The following is a 20,442-nucleotide window of genomic DNA, read 5'->3' as shown; positions in this document are numbered from 1 at the left end:
CCTTTTCCTCAAAATCAGTGCTAGGACTCATAAGTTATGGAGTCCAAGATTAACAATGCTAAATCCTCAAGCTGACTGAAGAATGCCAAGTTTGACTGTGAAGTAGAAATGTTAAAATATAGAAACAACCCTTCTATTGTGACTACCTGTTAAGGTCCTGCAATTAATACAATGAAAGTACCATTTTTATTGAAAAGTAGGTGGTTAGGGGCTTCCAAAAGCCCCTGGTAGCTGTGCCCACAAAGGAACATGAGCGTAGACATGAAGAGGAAGAAGGCTATGCTCAACTTGTTAGAATATAGGGCTGTTTCTCCCGAGATTGAGGTAGCACTACAACGCAGAGGACCAGGCAGGCCGGAGTGGCCCCGCCTGCCCTTGCCCCCTCTAGGCTAAGTAAAATGGGCTAGAGAGAGGGCGGCGAGCGCAGGGACTTGACCTCCAGCTCTGTCTACTCAAAACACTTTAAGATGCGCTCTCCAATCCCAAAAAAATAGACCCCTTGAGCAATCCCAAAGAGAGGTGCTATGACCAGTGCCCGGCAGCCAGCGCCTTTCATGAAGGCAGATGGTCCCTCCTGAATCCAGAGTTTCCTGGGGAGAAAGAAGAGCCAGTGAGCTGATGGGCAGGGGCATTCTGCAAGCAGCCCTCAGTGGCAGCCTCTCCATTTGTGCACCTCTCATTTGAGAATAGTGCCTTCCACAACAAGAGCAAGAGGCCAACGGTGTGGGAGCTGTACCTCGCCCGCTAGGTGCAGGCAGGTTGGTTACTTATGCAGTTGGGTCAAGGCCTTGGAAATAGGTTAGATGTGGCTAGAATCTTTGGTGAGAGATGCTGTAGGGATGCCAGGAAGAAGAAAAAGGCCCCCAGTACATTCTGTTTTCTTTGAGAAGTGAGGGAAAGACAGACTTCAAAGAAACCCAGAGCCCAGCATTCAAGTTGGTCTCTAAATCTGGTGTAGGCAGACACCCACGCAGAGGAACCTGTCCCAGCCACCATTTGAGGGGACCCTGGCTCTCACCTGGCACAGTCGGTGATACCACTGTACATGTCCTCACCCAGGCCTTTCTTGAGGGTTTGGATTCGAGTTTTCAGAACTAAATCAAGTAAAAGTTAAAGTAAGTAGTGAACAGCTTACTTTCGGTGTCCTCCCCTCAACACTAAGGGGCTGGGTCCTCCTTTAGAGCCACCACATATAAAACTGACTCATAGGCTGGGCGCAGTGCCTCATGCCTGTAATCCCGGCACTTTGGGAGGCTGAGGTGGGCGGATCACAAGGTCAGGAGTTTGAGACCAGCCTGGCCAACATAGTGAAACCCCATCTCTACTAAAAATACAAAAATGAGCTGGGCATGGCGCGTGCCTGTAGTCCCAGCTACTCATGAGGCTGGGGCAGGAGAATCGCTTGAACAAGGGAGGTGGAGCTTGCAGTAAGCTGAGATTGTACCACTGCACTCCAGCCTGGGCAACAGAGCAAGACTCCGTCTCAAAAACAAAAAAAGAAAAAAAACGGTCATGAGGCCAGTTCTGCCATTGTGTGATCTGTAAGTGGAGGTCTTCCTCTTTGGGCCTCAGCTATAAAATAAATGAGTCATGTTACTGTGGCTTTGTTTGGTTTTGTTGAGACAGGGTCTCACTCTGTTGCCCAGGCTGGAGTGCAGTGGCACAATCACAGCTCACTGCAGCCTCAACCATCTGGGCTCAAGTGATCTTGCCACCTCAGCCTCCCAAGTGGTTGGGACTACAGGCATGCGCCACCACACCCAGCTAATGTTTTGACTTTTTTTAGAGACAGGGTCTCACTTTGTTGCCCAGGCTGGTCTCAAACTCCTGGGCTCCTGTCTCAGCCTCCCAAAGTTTTGGGATTACAGGCGTGAGCCGCCGCACCTGGTCAGGTTACTGTTGGTATAGGAAGTCTACCCGCAAGTTTAGGGAGCTGGAGGCAGCCCTATCACAGAGGGAAGCATTGTCTTCTCACGCTGGGTTTAGCTCCCGCCATTAGCCCCAAATTTTATGTATTTCTTTACTTTTTGAGATGGAGTTTTGTGCTGTCGCCCAGGCTGGAGTGCAGTGGTGTGGTCTTGGCTCACTGCAACCTCCACCTCCTGGGTTCAAATGATTCTCCTGCCTCAGCCTCCCAAGTAGCTGGGACTGCAGGCACCCGCCATCACACTCAGCTAATTTTTTTTTGCATTTTTAGTAGAGACAGGGTTTCACCATGTTGACCAGGATGGTCTCAAACTCCTGACCTCAGGTGATCCAAAAGTGCTGGGCTCCCAAAGTGCTGGGATTACAAGCGTGAGCCACCACACCCGGCCAGCCCCAAATTTTAACACATTAGCAATAATTTATAGCTGGGGCTCACAACTCTTCTGAGTGGATAAAAAGCTAAAGGAATCAGCATCTTGAAGGTGAGGGGATGTGTCAGGGATGAGAAACAGAAGGAAGGTCTCTTGGGCCCCACTTTCTCCGTGAGGGCCTCTAGTGAGCCTCTGCCAGCAGCCAGATTGCAACCCAGTATGGCTTCCAGGGTCGGGCTATTTCATCTATAAGTGCAAAATTACTGTTTATCCCATAGAAAGGACACATCTCCCACCTCCTTACCATCTAGAGGCGTCACTGCGACCGCAGCTACGGAACCTGCCACACAGCCTGACACGAAGGAATGTGCAAAGGACGCCTTACCGGCGAGCTCGTTGAACCCCAGGTTGTTAAGGTTGGCAAACAGTGGGAAGTAGATGATGGAGAAGGGAATATCTCTGCAGAAGAGGAAGGAGAAACACTGAGCTCCAAGCTCCCCTGGGGCTGCCACCCAAGGTGGGACAATGAGCTTTGCTGTGAGCTGTGGGGCTTGCAGTGAGAGGAGCCACGGGGACTCTTCCCATCTTCCGTGCCCCATGAGCGTGGGTGAGGGACAGCAGGGGACAAAAGAGCTGTTGCCATCTGTCCCGCCCTCCCAGCTCCTTCCTCTGCCCTGCAGCACCTGCAGCCTCTTGACTGCCAGAGGCACGTCCGAGGCGGGAGATGCGTTCTGCACAGGGGCAGGCAGGCCAAGGGACGATGAGGGGCATGACCACTCATTCACTATGAACTCCGCGGTCCTCTGTAGACAGGGCTTTCTTAGGTGCCTTTGGGCCACAAAGCCTTCCTGTGGGCCTGGTCATCACTATACAAGCGGCCTAAAACTTTCGTCTTCTAGGTACCCATTCGGTGCCACCCTGGCCAGTTCCGGACAAAACAGGAAGCCTGGAAATCGTTTGCTCACCTGGGTTTGGATATTCTGGGAAGGACACAGAGGCAGATAGGGACAACCGGCTCTCTGGCCCTCGTGCCCTCCCCCGTGCACTTGTCCTAGGGAACTGGAAGAAAGGCTCACCTGAGGAGAGTGGCACCTAGGCCCTTGTAGAGCCCAGCCAGGCCCTGAGTGTGGAGCAGCTCCCAGGCAATGAGGGTGGCAGAGGGGCGCCTGTGGGTGGAAGCCGAACCAGTTGTGTAGGACCTGGAGGTGGAGGGTGCTGAGGCTGAGCCCTGACGATGGATGGCTGGAAGGGAAAGGACAGACCTCATCACTACCTGGTCCCCAACAGATGCTACAAAACACTCCTGAGTGTGGCTCTCAATCCCTGCCCCTGGGACAGTTCAGAGGCCAGGCTGACACCTCAGCTAGCATCCAGAAGAATGTCCTAATTTTAGAATGTTAATTTTTGGCTCTGAGGACGTCTTCCTAAGGTCTACAGTATCTCAGGAGCTATCCCAATGCTGAGAACACTTCCCAAGAGCACAGCCACAGCCTGGCCCGCTTGCTTCTCTGCCACGTTCCTTAGGCCTCCATTCCTTACCCTCCCATTAAAACTGGTTTTGATCTGGCTTCCATTTCTAAACCATTTCTCAGCCTATGTAGGTCATTTTTATTTTTAGTTATTTTATTTATTTATTTATTTGCAGTGGTGCAATCTCGGCTCACTGCAACCTCCACCTCCTGGGTTCAAGCGATTCTCCTGCCTCAGCCTCCCTGGTAGCTGGGGTTACAGGCACGTGCACTACACCTGGCTGATTTTTGTATTTTTAGTAGAGATGATGTTTCACCATGTTGGTCAGGCTGGTCTCAAACTCCTGATCTCAGGTGATCCACCTGCCTTGGCCTCCCAAAGTGCTGGGATTATAGGCATGTGCCACCATATCTGGCTGATTTTTGTATTTTTAGTAGAGATGGTGTCTTACCATGTTGGTCAGGCTGGTCTCAAACTCCTGACCTCAGGTGATCCACCTGCCTTGGCCTCCCAAAGTGCTGGGATTACAGGCGTGAGCCACCACACCCGGCCTAGGTGATTTCTAGACACAAAAAGAATTTGTTGCTTTCCACCATTAGGCAGAACATACGTGAAATTCCTGTGTCCTAAAATGCTAATAGGATGGAATGGTCTCCCTCAGGCTTCCAGGGCACCTCCTCCTGCTCGTCCTCCAAGATAAGGTGAACAGGTCCTTCCCACCCTTCCCTATTTGGTAGAATTTGATTCTTTAAATCATTCAGAGCCCATCATTTGATAAATTCAATATTACTCATTAGAATGGAATTATACCACATTTAAAATGTTGTGAGGTGGCCGGGCACGGTGGCTCACACCTGTAATCCCAATACTTTGGGAGGCCGAGGTGGGCGTATCACCTGAGGTCGGGAGTTCCAGACCAGCCTGACCAACATGGAGAAACCTTGTCTCTACTAAAAATACAAAAAAAAAAAAAAAATTAGCCGGACGTGGTAGTGCATGCTTGTAATCCCAGCTACTCAGGAGGCTGAGGCAGGAGAATCACTTGAACCTGGGAGGCAGAAGTTGCGGTGAGCCAAGATAGCACCATTGGACTCCAGCCTGGGCAACAGAGTGAAACTCTGCCTAAAAAAAAAAAAATAAAATAAATAATAATAATAATAATAATAAAATAAATAAATAAATAATGATAAAATAAAATGTGAGGCCCATTAATAACCATGGGATTTACGACACTGAAATTCTGTGAGTATTTCTTTTCCTAAATCTCAGTGTCTGAGAAGCTTTGCTTAGATTATAAGTCCTTGCCAAAAGGAAGCTATTCCCAATGTCATGTCCCAGATTTGTTTGGTATCCAGCAGGAAAATATTTCATACTAGGAATCTAGTTATCCGCACATTTTCTTTTCTTTTTTTTTTTTTTTGAGACAGAGTCTCGCTCTGTCATCCAGGCTGGAGTGCAGTGGTGTGATCTCCGCTCGCTGCAACCTCTGCCTCCCGGGTTCAAGTGATTCTCCTGCCTCAGCCTCCCGAGTAGCTGAGATTACAGGCATGCACCACCACGCCCGGCTAATTTTGTATTTTTAGTAGAGATGGGGTTTCACCATGTTTGCCAGGCTGGTCTCGAACTACTGACCTCAGGTAATCTGCCCGCCTCAGCCTCCCAAAGTGCTGGGATTACAGGCATGAGCCACTGCGCCCAGCTGCTTTTTTTTACTGGAGACAAGTTCTTGCTATGTTGCCCAGGCTGGGCTCAAACTCTGGATCCTCCTGCCTCAGCCTCCTGAGGAGCTGAGATTACAGGAGTGTACCACGCTAAGCCAACACCACTCCATCATTCTGAGAGGACCAGGATTTAGGAAAGGGCCAAACTTCTCTTCCAGGAAAAAACAAAAGAATGGGAATGATTCTCTTCTCCCTTTTTATGCCTTTCTACCAAAAGCCAGTTTCTATAGCATAAAATACTGACTGGAGGTTTCAGTGAGCCAGTCATTGGCATTTCTTTTTTTTTTTTTTTTTTTGAGACGAAGTCTCACTTTTGTCCTCCAGGCTGGAGTGTAAATGGCATGATCTCGGCTCACTGCAACCTCTGCCTCCTGGGTTCAAGCGATTCTCCTGCCTCAGCCTCCCGAGTAGCTGGGATTATAGGCACACACCACCATGCCTGGCTAATTTTTGTATTTTTAGTTGAGACGGGGTTTCACCATGTTGGCCAGGCTGGTCTTGAACCCCTGACCTCAGGTGATCCGCCTGCCTCGGCCTCCCAAAGTGCTGGGATTACAGGCATGAGCCATCACGCCAGGCGGCATTTCTTTTTTTCTTTGAGACGGAGTCTTGCTCTGTCTCCCAGGCTGGAGTGCAGTGGTGCAAGCTCCGCTCACTGCAAGCTCTGCCTCCCAGGTTCACGCCATTCTCTTGCCTCAGCCTCCTGAGTAGCTGAGACTACAGGTGCCCACCATCACGTCCGGCTAATTTTTTGTATTTTTAGTAAAGATGGGGTTTCACCGTGTTAGCCAGGATGGTCTCAATCTTCTGACCTCGTAATCCGCCCGCCTCAGCCTCCCAAAGTGCTGGGATTACAGGCGTGAGCCACCGCACCCGGCCTAGGTGATTTCTAGACACAAAAAGAATTTGTTGCTTTCCACCATTAGGCAGAACATACGTGAAATTCCTGTGTCCTAAAATGCTAATAGGATGGAATGGTCTCCCTCAGGCTTCCAGGGCACCTCCTCCTGCTCGTCCTCCAAGATAAGGTGAACAGGTCCTTCCCACCCTTCCCTATTTGGTAGAATTTGATTCTTTAAATCATTCAGAGCCCATCATTTGATAAATTCAATATTACTCATTAGAATGGAATTATACCACATTTAAAATGTTGTGAGGTGGCCGGGCACGGTGGCTCACACCTGTAATCCCAATACTTTGGGAGGCCGAGGTGGGCGTATCACCTGAGGTCGGGAGTTCCAGACCAGCCTGACCAACATGGAGAAACCTTGTCTCTACTAAAAATACAAAAAAAAAAAAAAAATTAGCCGGACGTGGTAGTGCATGCTTGTAATCCCAGCTACTCAGGAGGCTGAGGCAGGAGAATCACTTGAACCTGGGAGGCAGAAGTTGCGGTGAGCCAAGATAGCACCATTGGACTCCAGCCTGGTCAACAGAGTGAAACTCTGCCTAAAAAAAAAAAATAAAAATAAATAATAATAATAATAATAATAAAATAAATAAATAAATAATGATAAAATAAAATGTGAGGCCCATTAATAACCATGGGATTTACGACACTGAAATTCTGTGAGTATTTCTTTTCCTAAATCTCAGTGTCTGAGAAGCTTTGCTTAGATTATAAGTCCTTGCCAAAAGGAAGCTATTCCCAATGTCATGTCCCAGATTTGTTTGGTATCCAGCAGGAAAATATTTCATACTAGGAATCTAGTTATCCGCACATTTTCTTTTCTTTTTTTTTTTTTTTTGAGACAGAGTCTCGCTCTGTCATCCAGGCTGGAGTGCAGTGGTGTGATCTCCGCTCGCTGCAACCTCTGCCTCCCGGGTTCAAGTGATTCTCCTGCCTCAGCCTCCCGAGTAGCTGAGATTACAGGCATGCACCACCACGCCCGGCTAATTTTGTATTTTTAGTAGAGATGGGGTTTCACCATGTTTGCCAGGCTGGTCTCGAACTACTGACCTCAGGTAATCTGCCCGCCTCAGCCTCCCAAAGTGCTGGGATTACAGGCATGAGCCACTGCGCCCAGCTGCTTTTTTTTACTGGAGACAAGTTCTTGCTATGTTGCCCAGGCTGGGCTCAAACTCTGGATCCTCCTGCCTCAGCCTCCTGAGGAGCTGAGATTACAGGAGTGTACCACGCTAAGCCAACACCACTCCATCATTCTGAGAGGACCAGGATTTAGGAAAGGGCCAAACTTCTCTTCCAGGAAAAAACAAAAGAATGGGAATGATTCTCTTCTCCCTTTTTATGCCTTTCTACCAAAAGCCAGTTTCTATAGCATAAAATACTGACTGGAGGTTTCAGTGAGCCAGTCATTGGCATTTCTTTTTTTTTTTTTTTTTTGAGACGAAGTCTCACTTTTGTCCTCCAGGCTGGAGTGTAAATGGCATGATCTCGGCTCACTGCAACCTCTGCCTCCTGGGTTCAAGCGATTCTCCTGCCTCAGCCTCCCGAGTAGCTGGGATTATAGGCACACACCACCATGCCTGGCTAATTTTTGTATTTTTAGTTGAGACGGGGTTTCACCATGTTGGCCAGGCTGGTCTTGAACCCCTGACCTCAGGTGATCCGCCTGCCTCGGCCTCCCAAAGTGCTGGGATTACAGGCATGAGCCATCACGCCAGGCGGCATTTCTTTTTTTCTTTGAGACGGAGTCTTGCTCTGTCTCCCAGGCTGGAGTGCAGTGGTGCAAGCTCCGCTCACTGCAAGCTCTGCCTCCCAGGTTCACGCCATTCTCTTGCCTCAGCCTCCTGAGTAGCTGAGACTACAGGTGCCCACCATCACGTCCGGCTAATTTTTTGTATTTTTAGTAAAGATGGGGTTTCACCGTGTTAGCCAGGATGGTCTCAATCTTCTGACCTCGTAATCCGCCCGCCTCAGCCTCCCAAAGTGCTGGGATTACAGGCGTGAGCCACTGCACCCGGCCAGCATTTCTTAAAATCTTTAGGAAATCAAGTCTAATTGTGAAGAAAATATGACAGAAGCCTTAAGTATTTTCTGACCCTCTGAATCAACATTCTCATTTCTGCTATTTGTTCTAGAGCTGGCAGCATTGATGAAATGGGTAACCATAAATGAAGACTTTTTTTTTTTTTGAGACAGAGTCTCACTCTGTCGCCCAGGCTGGAGTGCAGTGGTGCAATCTCAGCTCACAGCAACCTCTGCCTCCCAGGCTCAAGCAATTCTCCTGCCTCAGCCTCCCGAGTAGCTAGGATTACAGGCATGCACCACCACGCCCAGCTAATTTTTGTATCTTTAGTAGAGATGGGGTTTTACCATGTTGGGCAGGCTGGTCTCGAACTCCTGACCTCAAGTAATCCACCTGCCTCGGCCTCCCATAGTGCTGGGATTACAGGCGTGAGCCACCGTGCCTGGCCAAAGACTTCTACCTGCTTGGAAAGTTGACTGGTCACATAGCCTAGCAAATAAGGGTGGGGTGTGGGATGGCCTGGTTCCAATCCCAGCCCTTTACTGTTCCCATAGGTGGTGGGGACAGGCCTCACCCAGGCGTCCAGCATCCTGCAGCTGAATCTTGAGCATTTCCATGGGACAGGTCACCACCACCTGGCACATCCCAGCCCCACACCCGGCAAGCATCTCCATCTTCAGGTTCCGCTGCATCCTATGGGAACAGGTGTCAGGCTCCTTCAGCTGCAGGCTCCTTCAGCCGCAGGCCACAGGCCCGCCCTGGTGCAGCTGCCCTCTTGTGAGAGGGGGACTTTCCCTGGATGGCACCCGTGGCTACCACTCACCCAGCTGGTCAAGTCATCAGCTAGCCCTTAGGTGTGGTCTCTGTACCGAGAGGGGACTAAGTTTAAAACAAAGCCTGCTAGGGAGGTAGCACCGCATGGAAGCTGAAAACAGTGACAGAGAAAACTACCCAGGCCAGGCGTTGTCCTTGATCCCTTCAAGAACATCACTGGGCAATGTGAGGCACAGAGAGAGCTAGAAAGTGTTTGGGGGCTTTGTTTTTCCTGAGATGAGGTCTCGCTCTGTCACCCATGCTGAAGTGCAGTGGAGCCAACATGGCTCACTGCAACCTCGATCCTCCTTCCTCAACCTCCTAAAGTGCTGGGATTACAGGCCTGAGCCACTGCACCCAGCTTGGTGGCTGATTTTAAAAAATTTATTGGCTAGTTGATGGATTTGTCTGTATATGCTATATGTTCTCTATATTATCTGTCACACTTCCAAAGTATACCAGCTCATTCTCTCCCTTCACTCTCCAGCAGCCCAAACACACACCAGCCCTCAGCCATGTGTGCACATATTTATATGCATGCAGGCAGGTATACTGAGGCACATTTGAAATCTTCCTGCCATCTCTCCCAAAAAACACACAGTGCAAGATCCAACCCCACCCCACCTGGCCATACCCATCTTCCACGAGCAGCTGCCGGAAAAAGTCGTTGGCTGCCAGCTTGATGGCCTTCTCTGGAGTGACCAGAGTGAGGTTCACTGCAGCCCCTGTAAGTGAAGGACAAGATGGGGAGTCAAGCCCGTCCCAGAAATAACAGTTCCCCGGGTCTGCCCTTCAGCCCTAGCCAGGCCAGTCTCGGAGTGAAGGGCATCTTGGGGGCCAGGTGGGGCTCCTGGGCCTATTTCACTGAAATAACTTTCCATTCCCACTCCCTACAACATTCTCCTTTTTTTTTTTTTTTTTTTTTTGAGACACAGTCTTGCTCTGTCGCCCAGGCTGGAGTGCAGTGGCGCGGTCTCGGCTCACTGCAAGCTCCGCCTCCCGGGTTAACGCCATTCTCCTGCCTCAGCCTCCCTAGTAGCTGGGACTACAGGCGCCCGACACCATGCCCGGCTAATTTTTTTTTTTTTTGTATTTTTTAGTAGAGACGGGGTTTCACTGTGTTAGCCAGGATGGTCTCGATCTCCTGACCTCGTGATCCGCCCGTCTCGACCTCCCAAAGTGCTGGGATTACAGGCGTGAGCCACCGCACCCGGCCCCACATTCTCCCCTTTTTACGTATTTTTTTCTTACGGACTCCTCAGTTTGGTTATCAGGAAGTCATTTTATTTTTGTTGCTGCTGGTGGGGTCGCTGATGATAAAGCAGCAGTTCCAGTGACAGGCGCCAGGCTCAGGGACTGGGGTTCCCCTCCTCTGTGCCGCACAAGCCAGTCCCATTGGCTGCTAGCTCGGGGCTGTCTAGGGTTTGTATTTTGCTTCTCAGAGGCACAAGCATACGAGCTCCGGCTCAACTCCAACTTTGGATCCACTGTCCAAGGTACCTCCTGGCTGGGGACCCCGCAGGGACCGTAGCAGCGCTGGACCGTGCTGGGGAGGAGCCACCCAGAACTTGCCAGGAGCTCAGGCCCCTTTTGCTCAGTCCCTTTCAGCCTCTCTCTCTTCACTTCTAGCCAGGCAGAGAGAGGCAGGCAGGTAAGGTGGGCTCGCCTGCTCTTACTGAGGCGGTGGCGGGGGTGTGCTCTGTGGGTCTCCGGAAGCCTTACCAGGACCCAGAGCTGCCTCTGTCTCCACCCAAGAGCACAGAGGCTTATCAGGAAGGACCCCCTGGCAGCCCTGGCCCCATCCCCGCAGCAACGGATGGAACACCAGTTCCCCATGTCCCATACGCTCATCCCTGCTGCCCAGCCTCCCTGGGGGCCTGAGAAGCCCACCTCGGTACATGCCGAAGAAGCCCTCCGCCCGAGCTGTCTTCATCAGGCAGTCGATCCTGGATGCAGAGGCCAGAGTAGGAGTAAGTGTGCAGCGGGCTTCCCAGCCGCCTCCATGCCCTGCTCCCGCGGGCACATCCCAGCTGACCAGATCCCCAGCCCCCACGCTCACGCGCGCTGCCTGGAGACTGGAGGGAAGGGGGCCCCATCCCTCCCCCGGGCGCCTCTGCCCTCCACGCTCGCCTGCCAGCACCTACATTCCTTTGTACATGGCTTTCCCATGCTGGTTCTGCAGGCGAGTCTTGGCCAAGTCCATGGGGAACACGCAGGTCACCCCCACGAGCCCCGCTACACCTCCATTGATGAGTTTGGCTGTGATGCTAGGACAGGGGGAGGAGAGAGGCAGAGGGAGGGGTAGGTTAGGGAGCGGATGCAGCCAGGAATCGGCAGGGGCACAGACAGTGGGGAACCCCAGCCCCACAGGTGTCCAGAGACCCTCTTCAGCCTCCCTGGCCCAGGTCTGGTCCAGACAGGACAGCCGCACTCACCAGGGCTGAGGCATCTTGCTGCAACCCGGGAAGTCCCTGGAGCTGGGACCTGCAGGGGCTTCTGGGAGGAGCCCAGCTCTGCCCCTATGGGCCGCCACCAGGGCACGGCTCTGCCCCGAGCTTCCCCGGCCCGCCCTCTGGCTCCTCTGCAGGCCTGGAGCCACGCGTGCAGTTCTCACACAAACGGACTGAAGGTCAGGCAGAGCTGAGTTGCATCCTGACTGTGATCTTTCCTCTCTGGGCCTGCATTCCCGGGGAACTCACTCCAGGGTTGCTGAGGACTATGGAAATCGTGCCTGGGGGGGAATGCCAGCTATTGTTCATAACAAGAGAACAGGCACTTGCCACAGTGAGGGCTTCAAGTCGGTCAGCCCTTGAGGTGACCTAGTTCCAGCCAAAAGTAAAGCCACAGTTTAGATAACATGGCCCCGCACCCTGCTGGGTATAGGAGCTTTGGAAGACGGGAAATAGAAAACAAAGCTTTCTCAGACTCCTTGGAACCCACTAAAGTTTTCTTATCTTTCAGGCGGGAGGCAGACTGTGAACAAAATATTTGGAGATGGATTTACTTGGAAGTGGTAAGAGTAGATGATAGTGGGCCTTTCACAAAGGAAGAAACTTGGGATGATAAAGAGAACTGTGAACTTAGTTTTGTAGTTAGAGAAGATGAACGCAAACAATTAAACTATGTTGAACAATAATATATATGTGCACAGATGCTTGTGTGTACGTATTTGCCGCAGTAGATGTAGTGTATATGTTATATGGGGGACAGGGGTCTTGCTCTTCCCTAGGACTCAGCTTGTTCTTTAGAAACCTGGATGTGCTATCACCACAGCGACTCTCCGCCAGGCGCAGGGCCCAGGGCCTCAGGCTGCCCCAGCCAAGCTCACCTCAGATCCTGGTGGGTCATTCTGCAAGTGCTGGGGATCCCAGGACACAAGGCTGCTGGCTCCTTGGGGTAGCCGCTGTCGGGGCTGTCTGAGGGAAGAAGTGGAAGCTTCCTTGGCTCTGGCCCCGTAGCAGTGTGGACAGAGCACGGGTTTTGAGTGCAGCCTGGCCCGAGCCACCTTCCCGGCAAGTGACGACCTCCCTGGGCTGCAGCTTCCTCCCCTGCAAAGTAGTCAGAGAAACACTCACCTCACAGATGGGCGAGGACGCACGTCACTAGTGGATTCATGCGGCCCGCTTGCTCCCCTTTTTTCCCTTCCTAAACCTTTTGGATTTTGGGATTCAAATCAGAATCCTCGAACTTTTGGACTCTGGGGATCAGATAAGAAGGAAGGTGAATGAGACAGAAGGATACAGCCTGCTGAGGCTGGAGGAAAGGATGTCTGGGGCATTTTGGACAAAGCCATGGGAGTGGCGCCGGAGGAAGCAGAAGGGATGGGAAAGGATTTTAAGAGGAGTTGCTGTGAACTAGGGATCCCTCTTATTGTGTCCAAGAACTACAATAAAATACTTAAGATGGCCGGGCGTGGTGGCTCATGCTTGTAATCCTAACACTTTGGGAGGCCGAGGCAGGTGGATTGCCTGAGCTCAGGAGTTCGAGACCAGCCTGGGCAACGTGGTGAAACCCCATCTCTACTAAAAATGCAAACATTAGCTGGGTGTGGTGGTGGGCTAGTAATCCCAGCTACTTGGGAGGCTGAGATAGGAGATTGCTTGAACACAGGATACAGAGGTTGTGGTGGAGCCGAGATCACACCACTGCACTCCAGCCTGGGCGACAGATCAAGACTGTCTCAAAAACAAACACATAAACAAAAAACCCACTTAAGATGCTCCACAGTTACTTTTTGGCTATTAAACTGTGTTTTCTGAAATTCATGTGATCTTGTTGAGAAACCAAACTACATTATACTCCTAATTGACAAGTGGAAGCTACAACAATTATGACAGCTTCTGAGGAGGGGGCCTGCTATTTTTTTGAGATGGAGTTTCGCTCTTGTTGCCCAGGCTGGAGTGCAGTGGCGCGATCTCAGCTCACTGCAACCTCCACCTCCTGGGTTCACGCCAGTCTCCTGCCTTAGCCTCTGGAGTAGCTGGGATTACAGGCATGCGCCACCATGCCGCGCGAATTTTTGTATTTTTATTTTTGTATTTTTTCCGACCTGAGGTGATCCACTCGCCTCGGCCTCCCAAAGTGCCGGGATTACAGGCGTGAGCCACCATGCCTGGCCAGAGTGGGGCTGCTTTAACCCCAGAGGGGCGGTGTCAGGAGCAGTTCTCCCGATGCTCTCCGCTTGGGCGCAGGCTGGCCCGGGCCCTGAGGAGCCTCTTCTCTCCGGTGCCCTGAAGCTGCTTTAGGGTCCCCAGCTCTCCTGCACTCCTCACTGCTCTCCAGGCTGCCAGCAATTCTTTGCTGTCTCCAGCTATTTTGTTTTGGGTAAGAAAAGAAAGGAGGAGTGGGGGAGACATTAGTCTTTCTCTTGGTGCTACACTAATCCATTCAGGAAGACATTTACTGAGTGCTGGGCACTGCTCCAGGTCTGGTGACATAGCAGTGAACAAAAGACACATTCTAGTTCTCAAGGACTTAAGTTTGGCCGGGCGCAGTGGCTCACGCCTGTAATTCCAGCACTTTGGGAGGCTGAGGCGGGTGGATCGCCTGAGCTCAGGAGTTCAAGACCAGCCTGGGCAATATAGCGAAACCCCGTCTTTACAAAAATACAAAAAATTAGCTGGCCATGGTGGCCCAGCTACTCAGGAGGCTGAGATGGGAGGATTGTTTGAGGCCGGGAGGTGGAGGTTGCAGTGAGTCAAGATCACACCACTAAACTCCAGCCTGAGCAACAGAGCGAAACCCTATGCCCCCTAAAAAAAAAAAAGAAGAAGAAGAAGCAGGGCGCAGTGGCTCATGCTTGTAATCCCAACACTTTGGAAGGCCGAGGACGGCAGATCACCTGAGGTCAGGAGTTCGAGACCAGCCTGGGCAACATAGTGAAACCCATCTCTACTAAAAACACAAAAATTAGCAGGGCATGGTGGTGTGTGCATGTAGTCCCAGCTACTCAGGAGGCTGAGGCAGGAGAATTGCTTAAACCCAGGAGGTGGAGGTTGCAGTGAGCTGAGATCGCGCCACTGCACTCCAGCCTGGGCGACAGAGTGAGACTCTGTCTCAAAAAAAAAAAAACAACCAAAAAAACCCCCACAAATATTAGCCTGTGTGGTGGCGGGCGCCTGTAATCCTAGCTACTGGTGAGGCTGAGGCTGAAGAATCACTTGAACCTGGGAAGTGAAGGTTGCAGTGAGCAGAGACTGTGCCACTGTACTCTAGCCTGGGTGATAGAGAGAGATTTTGTCTCAAAAAAGAAATAAATAAAGAAAACAAACAGTTTATATAAAGTAAAAAATTTTTTAAAAAGGACTTAAGTTGGCCAGGCGCGGTGGCTCACTCCTGTAATCCCAGCACTTTGGGAGGCCGAGGCGGGCGGATCATGAGGTCAGGAGATCGAGACCATCCTGGCTAACACGGTGAAACCCCGTCTCTACTAAAAATACAAAAAATTAGCCGGGTCTGGTGGTGGGTGCCTGTAGTCCCAGCTACTTGGGAGGCTGAGGCAGGAGAATGGCGTGAACCCGGGAGGTGGAGCTTTCAGTGAGACGAGATCGCGCCACTGCACTCCAGCCTGGGCGACAGAGCGAGACTCCATCTCAAAAAAAAAAAAAAAGGACTTAAGGTCTGGATGAGGAGACAATGATAAACAAGATAAAGAAATCCTAAGGATAGCAGAGTGATAAATACTACAGAGAAAAAAATTCAGAAGGGAAGGAGACAGATGTCAGTGGAGGTTTGACCAGGGAGGGGATTGTTCCTAAGGAACTGAGGGAATGGGCCACAAAGGCCTCTGGGGGAGGAGCATTTGCAGTGGAGCAAGTGCAAAGGCCCCGACAGCAGAGTGAGGCCCTCAAGCTATGGGGTCAGCAAGACAGCCAGTGAGGAGTGAACCTGTGTAAGACAAAGTTACAGAGTGAATGAGCGGAGGTGTGACCGTGGAAAGCCTCATGGGCCGTTGGCTTTTACTCTGAATAAAAAGAGAAGTTGGTCAGGCATGGTGGCTCACGCCTATAATCGCAGCACTTTGGGAGGCTGAGGCGGGTGGATCAAGAGGTCAGGAGTTCGAGACCAGCCTAACATGGTGAAACCCCGTCTCTACTAAAAATACAAAAATTAGCCGGGCATGGTGACATGCACCTGTAATCTCAGCTACTCAGGAGGCTGAGGCAGGAGAATCGCTTGAATCTGGGAGGCGGAGGTTGCAGTGAGCCAAGATCACTCTATTGCACTCCAGCCTGGGTGACAGAGCGAGACTCCGTCTCAAAAAAAAAAAAAAAAAGAGAGAAGTTGGAGAGTTTTGTGCAGAGGAATGACATGCTCTTGCTAGGTGCATTTTGGATGCTGTTTTGAGACAGCAGAGGGGCAAAGAGAGAAGTAGAAAGAACAATGAAGGTACTACAGTAATCTAGGCAGGGGGCGAAGGCCGCTTGTCCCCGCGAGTGGTGGCGAGGAGTGGTTAAGGTTAAACTGTGGATATATGCTGAAGGCAGGGCAAACAGGATTTCCCCAAGGACCAGATGCAAGAGAGAGAAGAAGCAGTTAGGGGACAGTGCAGTTTCTGGTCTGAGAAACTGGAAGAATGGGCTTGTCACGTGGTGTTTGGACCCATAACATGCACGACTTGGATCTGTTGGCAGAGGAGAGGTAGCTGGTCCGTAGAGAAACATACAGAAAAGCAAAGCAGCACATCTGGAGAAGAAACAAAAGATGGGGACATTCTGGGGTGGCTTAAATCCCCACTTCCAGTTCATTCCCAGTGGCAGTTGCATTCCTGTCCTTGGTTTCTGTGACACTCAGCTGTCACAAATTGACCTTATGCCTAACTTGATAGGACTGGGGATTAGTTCCTGATACTTTTTTTTTTTTTCTGAGACAAGTTCTTGCTCTGTCTCCCAGGTTAGTGTGCAGTGGCACAATCGCAGCTCTCTGCAGCCTTGAACTCCTGGGCTCAAGCGATCCTCCGGCCTCAGCCTCCCAAGGAGCAGGGACTACAGGTGTGCACCATCATGCTCAGATAATTGTTTATTTTTTGTAGAGATGGGGTCTCACTATGTTATCCAGGCTGGTCGTGAATTCCTGGGTTCAAATGATCCTCTAGTCGTAACCTCCCAAAGTGCTGGGATTACAGGCGTGAGCCACTATACCCAGCTGGTTTCTGATACTTCGAATCAAATGTCTTATCCCCCAAATTAGCCCTGGGAGTGAGAATATGGAAATTACATGCCCCAGGGTGTGGAGTCAGCTGAGAGGAAGTAGGGCGTGGGCCGTGAAGCCCCAGGCAGGGTTGGCAGCTGGCAGCTCTTGGGCAGCTCCGTCTGTCATCTCTCGAGGCTCACCCCAAGTGCTTTAAAAGCTGGAGCTCTAGGGGGCTCAGTGGCAGAATGTCTGGAGTTAAAGTGCACAGGCTGCTCTGAGACATCTGGTAAGAGATTATGAGAGAAAGACATGCTCCAACTCCAAGTGGCTGCCTTAAAAATGGATAGGACACGGCCGGGTATGGTGGCTCACATCTGTAATCCCAGCACTTTGGGAGGGCAAGGTGGGCAGATCACAAGGTCAGGAGATCGAGACCATCCTGAGTAACACGGTGAAACCCTGTCTCCATTAAAAATACAAAAAAATTAGCCGGGCGTGGTGGCGGGTGCTTGTAGTCCCAGCTACTAGGGAGGCTGAGGCAGGAGAATGGCGTGAACCTGGGAGGCAGAACTTGCAGGGAGCCGAGATCGCACCACTGCACTCCAGCCTGGGTGACACAGTGAGACTTCGTCTCAAAAAATAAATAAATAAATAAATAGACAGGACACAACCGTTTCTGTCTGAAGCCAGGGAGTCCAATAATTGAGAACATTGTGACTGCTCTTATAATCATATTCCCTGCTGTTTCTAGAACTAAATTACCACTTTAGAAACTGTGGGCCAGGCGCAGTGGCTCACACCTATAATCTCAGCACTTTGGAAGGCTGAGGCGGGCGGATCACCTGAGGTCAGGAGTTCGAGACCAGCCTGACCAACATGGAGAAACCCCATCTCTACTAAAAATACAAAAAATTAGCTGGGCTTGGTGGCTCACGCCTGTAATCCCAGCACTTTGGGAGGCCAAGGTGGGCGAATCACAACGTCAGGAGATCAAGACCATCCTGGCTAAGACAGTAAAACCCCGTCTCTACTAAAAAATACAAAAAAATTAGCTGGGCGTGGTGGTGGGCGCCTGTAGTCCCAGCTACTTGGGAGGCTGAGGCAGGATAATGGCGCGAACCCGGGAGGCAGAGCTTGCAGTGAGCCGAGATCGCGCCACTGCACTCCAGCCTGGGTGACACAGTGAGACTCTGGCCGCCCCCCCCAGCAAAAAAGTTAGCCAGGTGTGGTGATGGGCATCTATAATCCCAGCTACCTGGGAGGCTGAGGCAGGAGAATCGCTTGAACCTAGGAGGCAGAGGTTGCAGTGAGCCAAGATCACGCCACTGCACTCCAGCCTGGGCTACTGGAATAGAGGTATTTAACGGATGCCAGAGAAATTAGGGACACCCTAATCCCAGGGCCACTCCATAGCATAGCTAACAGATGTGATAGTGTTTCCACCCATGGAGAGCATTTGGCTGGAGTGTGAGCCTCCCTACCCCGAGGCTGTACCAAGCTGCTGCAATTCCAGCCCCGGAAGTTCCCTTTAGCAGGCCTATGCTAATCAAAGCCTATGACTTGACAAGATTCCTGGCAGCAGTAGATGCATTAGTAACAGGCAACAAAGGTGAAACCATTAGCCAGGCAAAGTATGAAAGGAGTCATAGCACCATGAAAACCCCAAACCTGGCACCAGGGCCGATAACTGCTCCCCAAGGCAACCCACAAGCCTAAGTGTTAGTCGCTCTACAGATATTTGTTGAATGACTACTGTATGCCATTTGCGGTTCTAAGCAGCAGGGACACAGCTGGGGAACAAAGCAAGGCCTTGCCCTCCACAGAATTGAAATCCTACTGCTTCCGGCACTGATGGGAATAGACTTTTTTTTTTTTTGAGACGGAGTCTCACTCTGTCGCCCAGGCTGGAGTGCAGTGGTGTGATCTTGGCTCACTGTGTAACCTCCGCCTCCTGGGTTCAAGCGATTCTCTTGCCTCAGCTTCCTGAGTAGCTGGGACTACAGGCTCATACCGCCACGAATGGCTAATTTTTGTATTTTTAGTAGAGACAGGGTTTCACCATGTTGGCCAAGATGGTCTCCATCTCCTGACCTTCTGATCCGCCCGCCTCGGCCTCCCAAAGTGCTGGGATTACAGGCTTGCGCCACCATGCCTGGCCTCCTCTACCTTCTTTTCTGAAGGAATTTAGAATGTGTGGGGAGTATTGGGGTAGAAAAAATCATCTAAGTGCTGGGATGCAGAACAATGAGAAAACACATCTGGAACTCTTTGGAACCAAAACGGAAAAGGACTAGAAAAACAGCCCCCTGGAAGACAGAGGCTCCCTGTCACTGCCTCGGGATGCAGCATCTGGCCATGACATTGTGTCACTGTGCATTGGGAAGACAAGTGCATTCACAATTTACGTGCGATAACCGAATCATATTGAGAAGAAGAAATCTGATATATGGGAAATAGCATGTTTGCATGTTCTTAGTGTCAAAAGGTGGAATGCAGTGGGTGAGCATACCCCATTCTAGGAGCGGCCCTTTCCCCCTTGCTATTCTGGGTTAGTTGCACTGCGAACTGCCATGTCGCTAGAATTCCATCCCCTGGCTACTGTTCACTGTGTAAGGATGGAGACCTGACTTAAGCTGAATGATTCAACCCCTTCCATAGGAATTTTTAAAGTGTATGCAGCCTCTTTCAGGGGGACTTTACCTGTAACAGATAAAACTTGGGGCCCATCAGCAAACTTGTCACATGATTTAGGAAACAGAGATGAATAAGGCAGACCCGCAGAGATGATGGGAGGCAGGAGACTTCTGCCTTATTACTGCACAGCGATCCACTTTATTCCTGATGTTGACCACAAAAAGGGTCTCCCACTATGCTTCGAATGAGGTGACTTATTGTCAAGTAGTCGAGTTTTGTAACTTGGTAACCAAAGAGTCCTTAACTAACAAATACATTTTTTAAAACCCTCACATTCCATTTAATGGCAACTAAACGGCTTAGACAGTGCGTGCTGAAAGGCTCAGAGGTGTGCAGGGTCACTAAGGGCTGGCTTGGAGAAGTGGGCCTTAAAGAATAAGAGAGCACGGGACGCAGTGGCTCACGCCTGTAATCCCAGCACTGTGGGAGGCCAAGGCAGGTGGATCACCTGAGGTCAGGAGTTTGAGACCAGCCTGGCCAACATGGTGAAACCTGGTCTCTACTAAAAATATAACAATTAGCTGGGCATGGTGACGCATGTCTGTAATCCCAGGTACTCAGAAGGCTGAGGCAGGAGAATCGCTTGAACCTGGGAGGCAGAGGTTGCAGTGAGTTGAGATCGCGCCATTGCACTCTAGCCTGGGCGACAGAGCGAGACTCCATCTCAATAAATAAATAAATAAATAAATAAATAAATAATAATAATAATAAGGGAGCATTGGCCAGGCACGGTGGCTCACGCCTGTGATACCAGCACTCTGGGAGGCTGAGGGTGGGTGGATCACGAGGTCAGGAGTTCGACACCAGCCTGGCCAACATAGTGAAACTCTGTCTCTACTAAAAACACAAAAATCAGTCAGGCGTGGTGGCACATGCCTGTAATCC

The 20,442-nt window shown here is 50.9% G+C and overlaps 1 protein-coding gene across 6 annotated transcripts in view; it reads right to left on the bottom strand.

Annotated features, from left to right (window-relative positions):
- Positions 1-163: 163 nt before the first annotated feature.
- SLC25A18 (solute carrier family 25 member 18) overlaps positions 164-20,442 on the bottom strand; it is a 33,202-nt gene continuing 12,923 nt past the window's right edge. For 3 of the 6 annotated variants that reach the window (XM_054469441.2, XM_054469442.2, XM_054469443.2), the window contains exons 2-10: positions 12,560-12,647; positions 11,376-11,498; positions 11,122-11,177; positions 9,866-9,956; positions 8,993-9,111; positions 3,374-3,539; positions 2,602-2,756; positions 1,019-1,094; positions 164-590 (exon numbers count right to left, since the gene is read on the bottom strand). In XM_054469441.2, the coding sequence (XP_054325416.2) occupies positions 449-590; positions 1,019-1,094; positions 2,602-2,756; positions 3,374-3,539; positions 8,993-9,111; positions 9,866-9,956; positions 11,122-11,177; positions 11,376-11,498; positions 12,560-12,579 (948 nt within the window). In that variant the 5' untranslated portion in view covers positions 12,580-12,647 and the 3' untranslated portion in view covers positions 164-448. Of the gene's footprint in view, positions 591-1,018; positions 1,095-2,601; positions 2,757-3,373; positions 3,540-8,992; positions 9,112-9,865; positions 9,957-11,121; positions 11,178-11,375; positions 11,499-11,666; positions 12,501-12,559; positions 12,780-20,442 lie in introns of those variants that run through there. The other 3 variants (XM_054469440.2, XM_054469439.2, XM_054469444.2) reach the window with 2 other exon arrangements.

The sequence above is a fragment of the Pongo pygmaeus genome, chromosome 23, assembly GCF_028885625.2.
Source record: "Pongo pygmaeus isolate AG05252 chromosome 23, NHGRI_mPonPyg2-v2.0_pri, whole genome shotgun sequence".
Lineage (NCBI taxonomy): Eukaryota > Metazoa > Chordata > Mammalia > Primates > Hominidae > Pongo > Pongo pygmaeus.
This window is presented reverse-complemented; position numbering and strand designations above follow the sequence as displayed.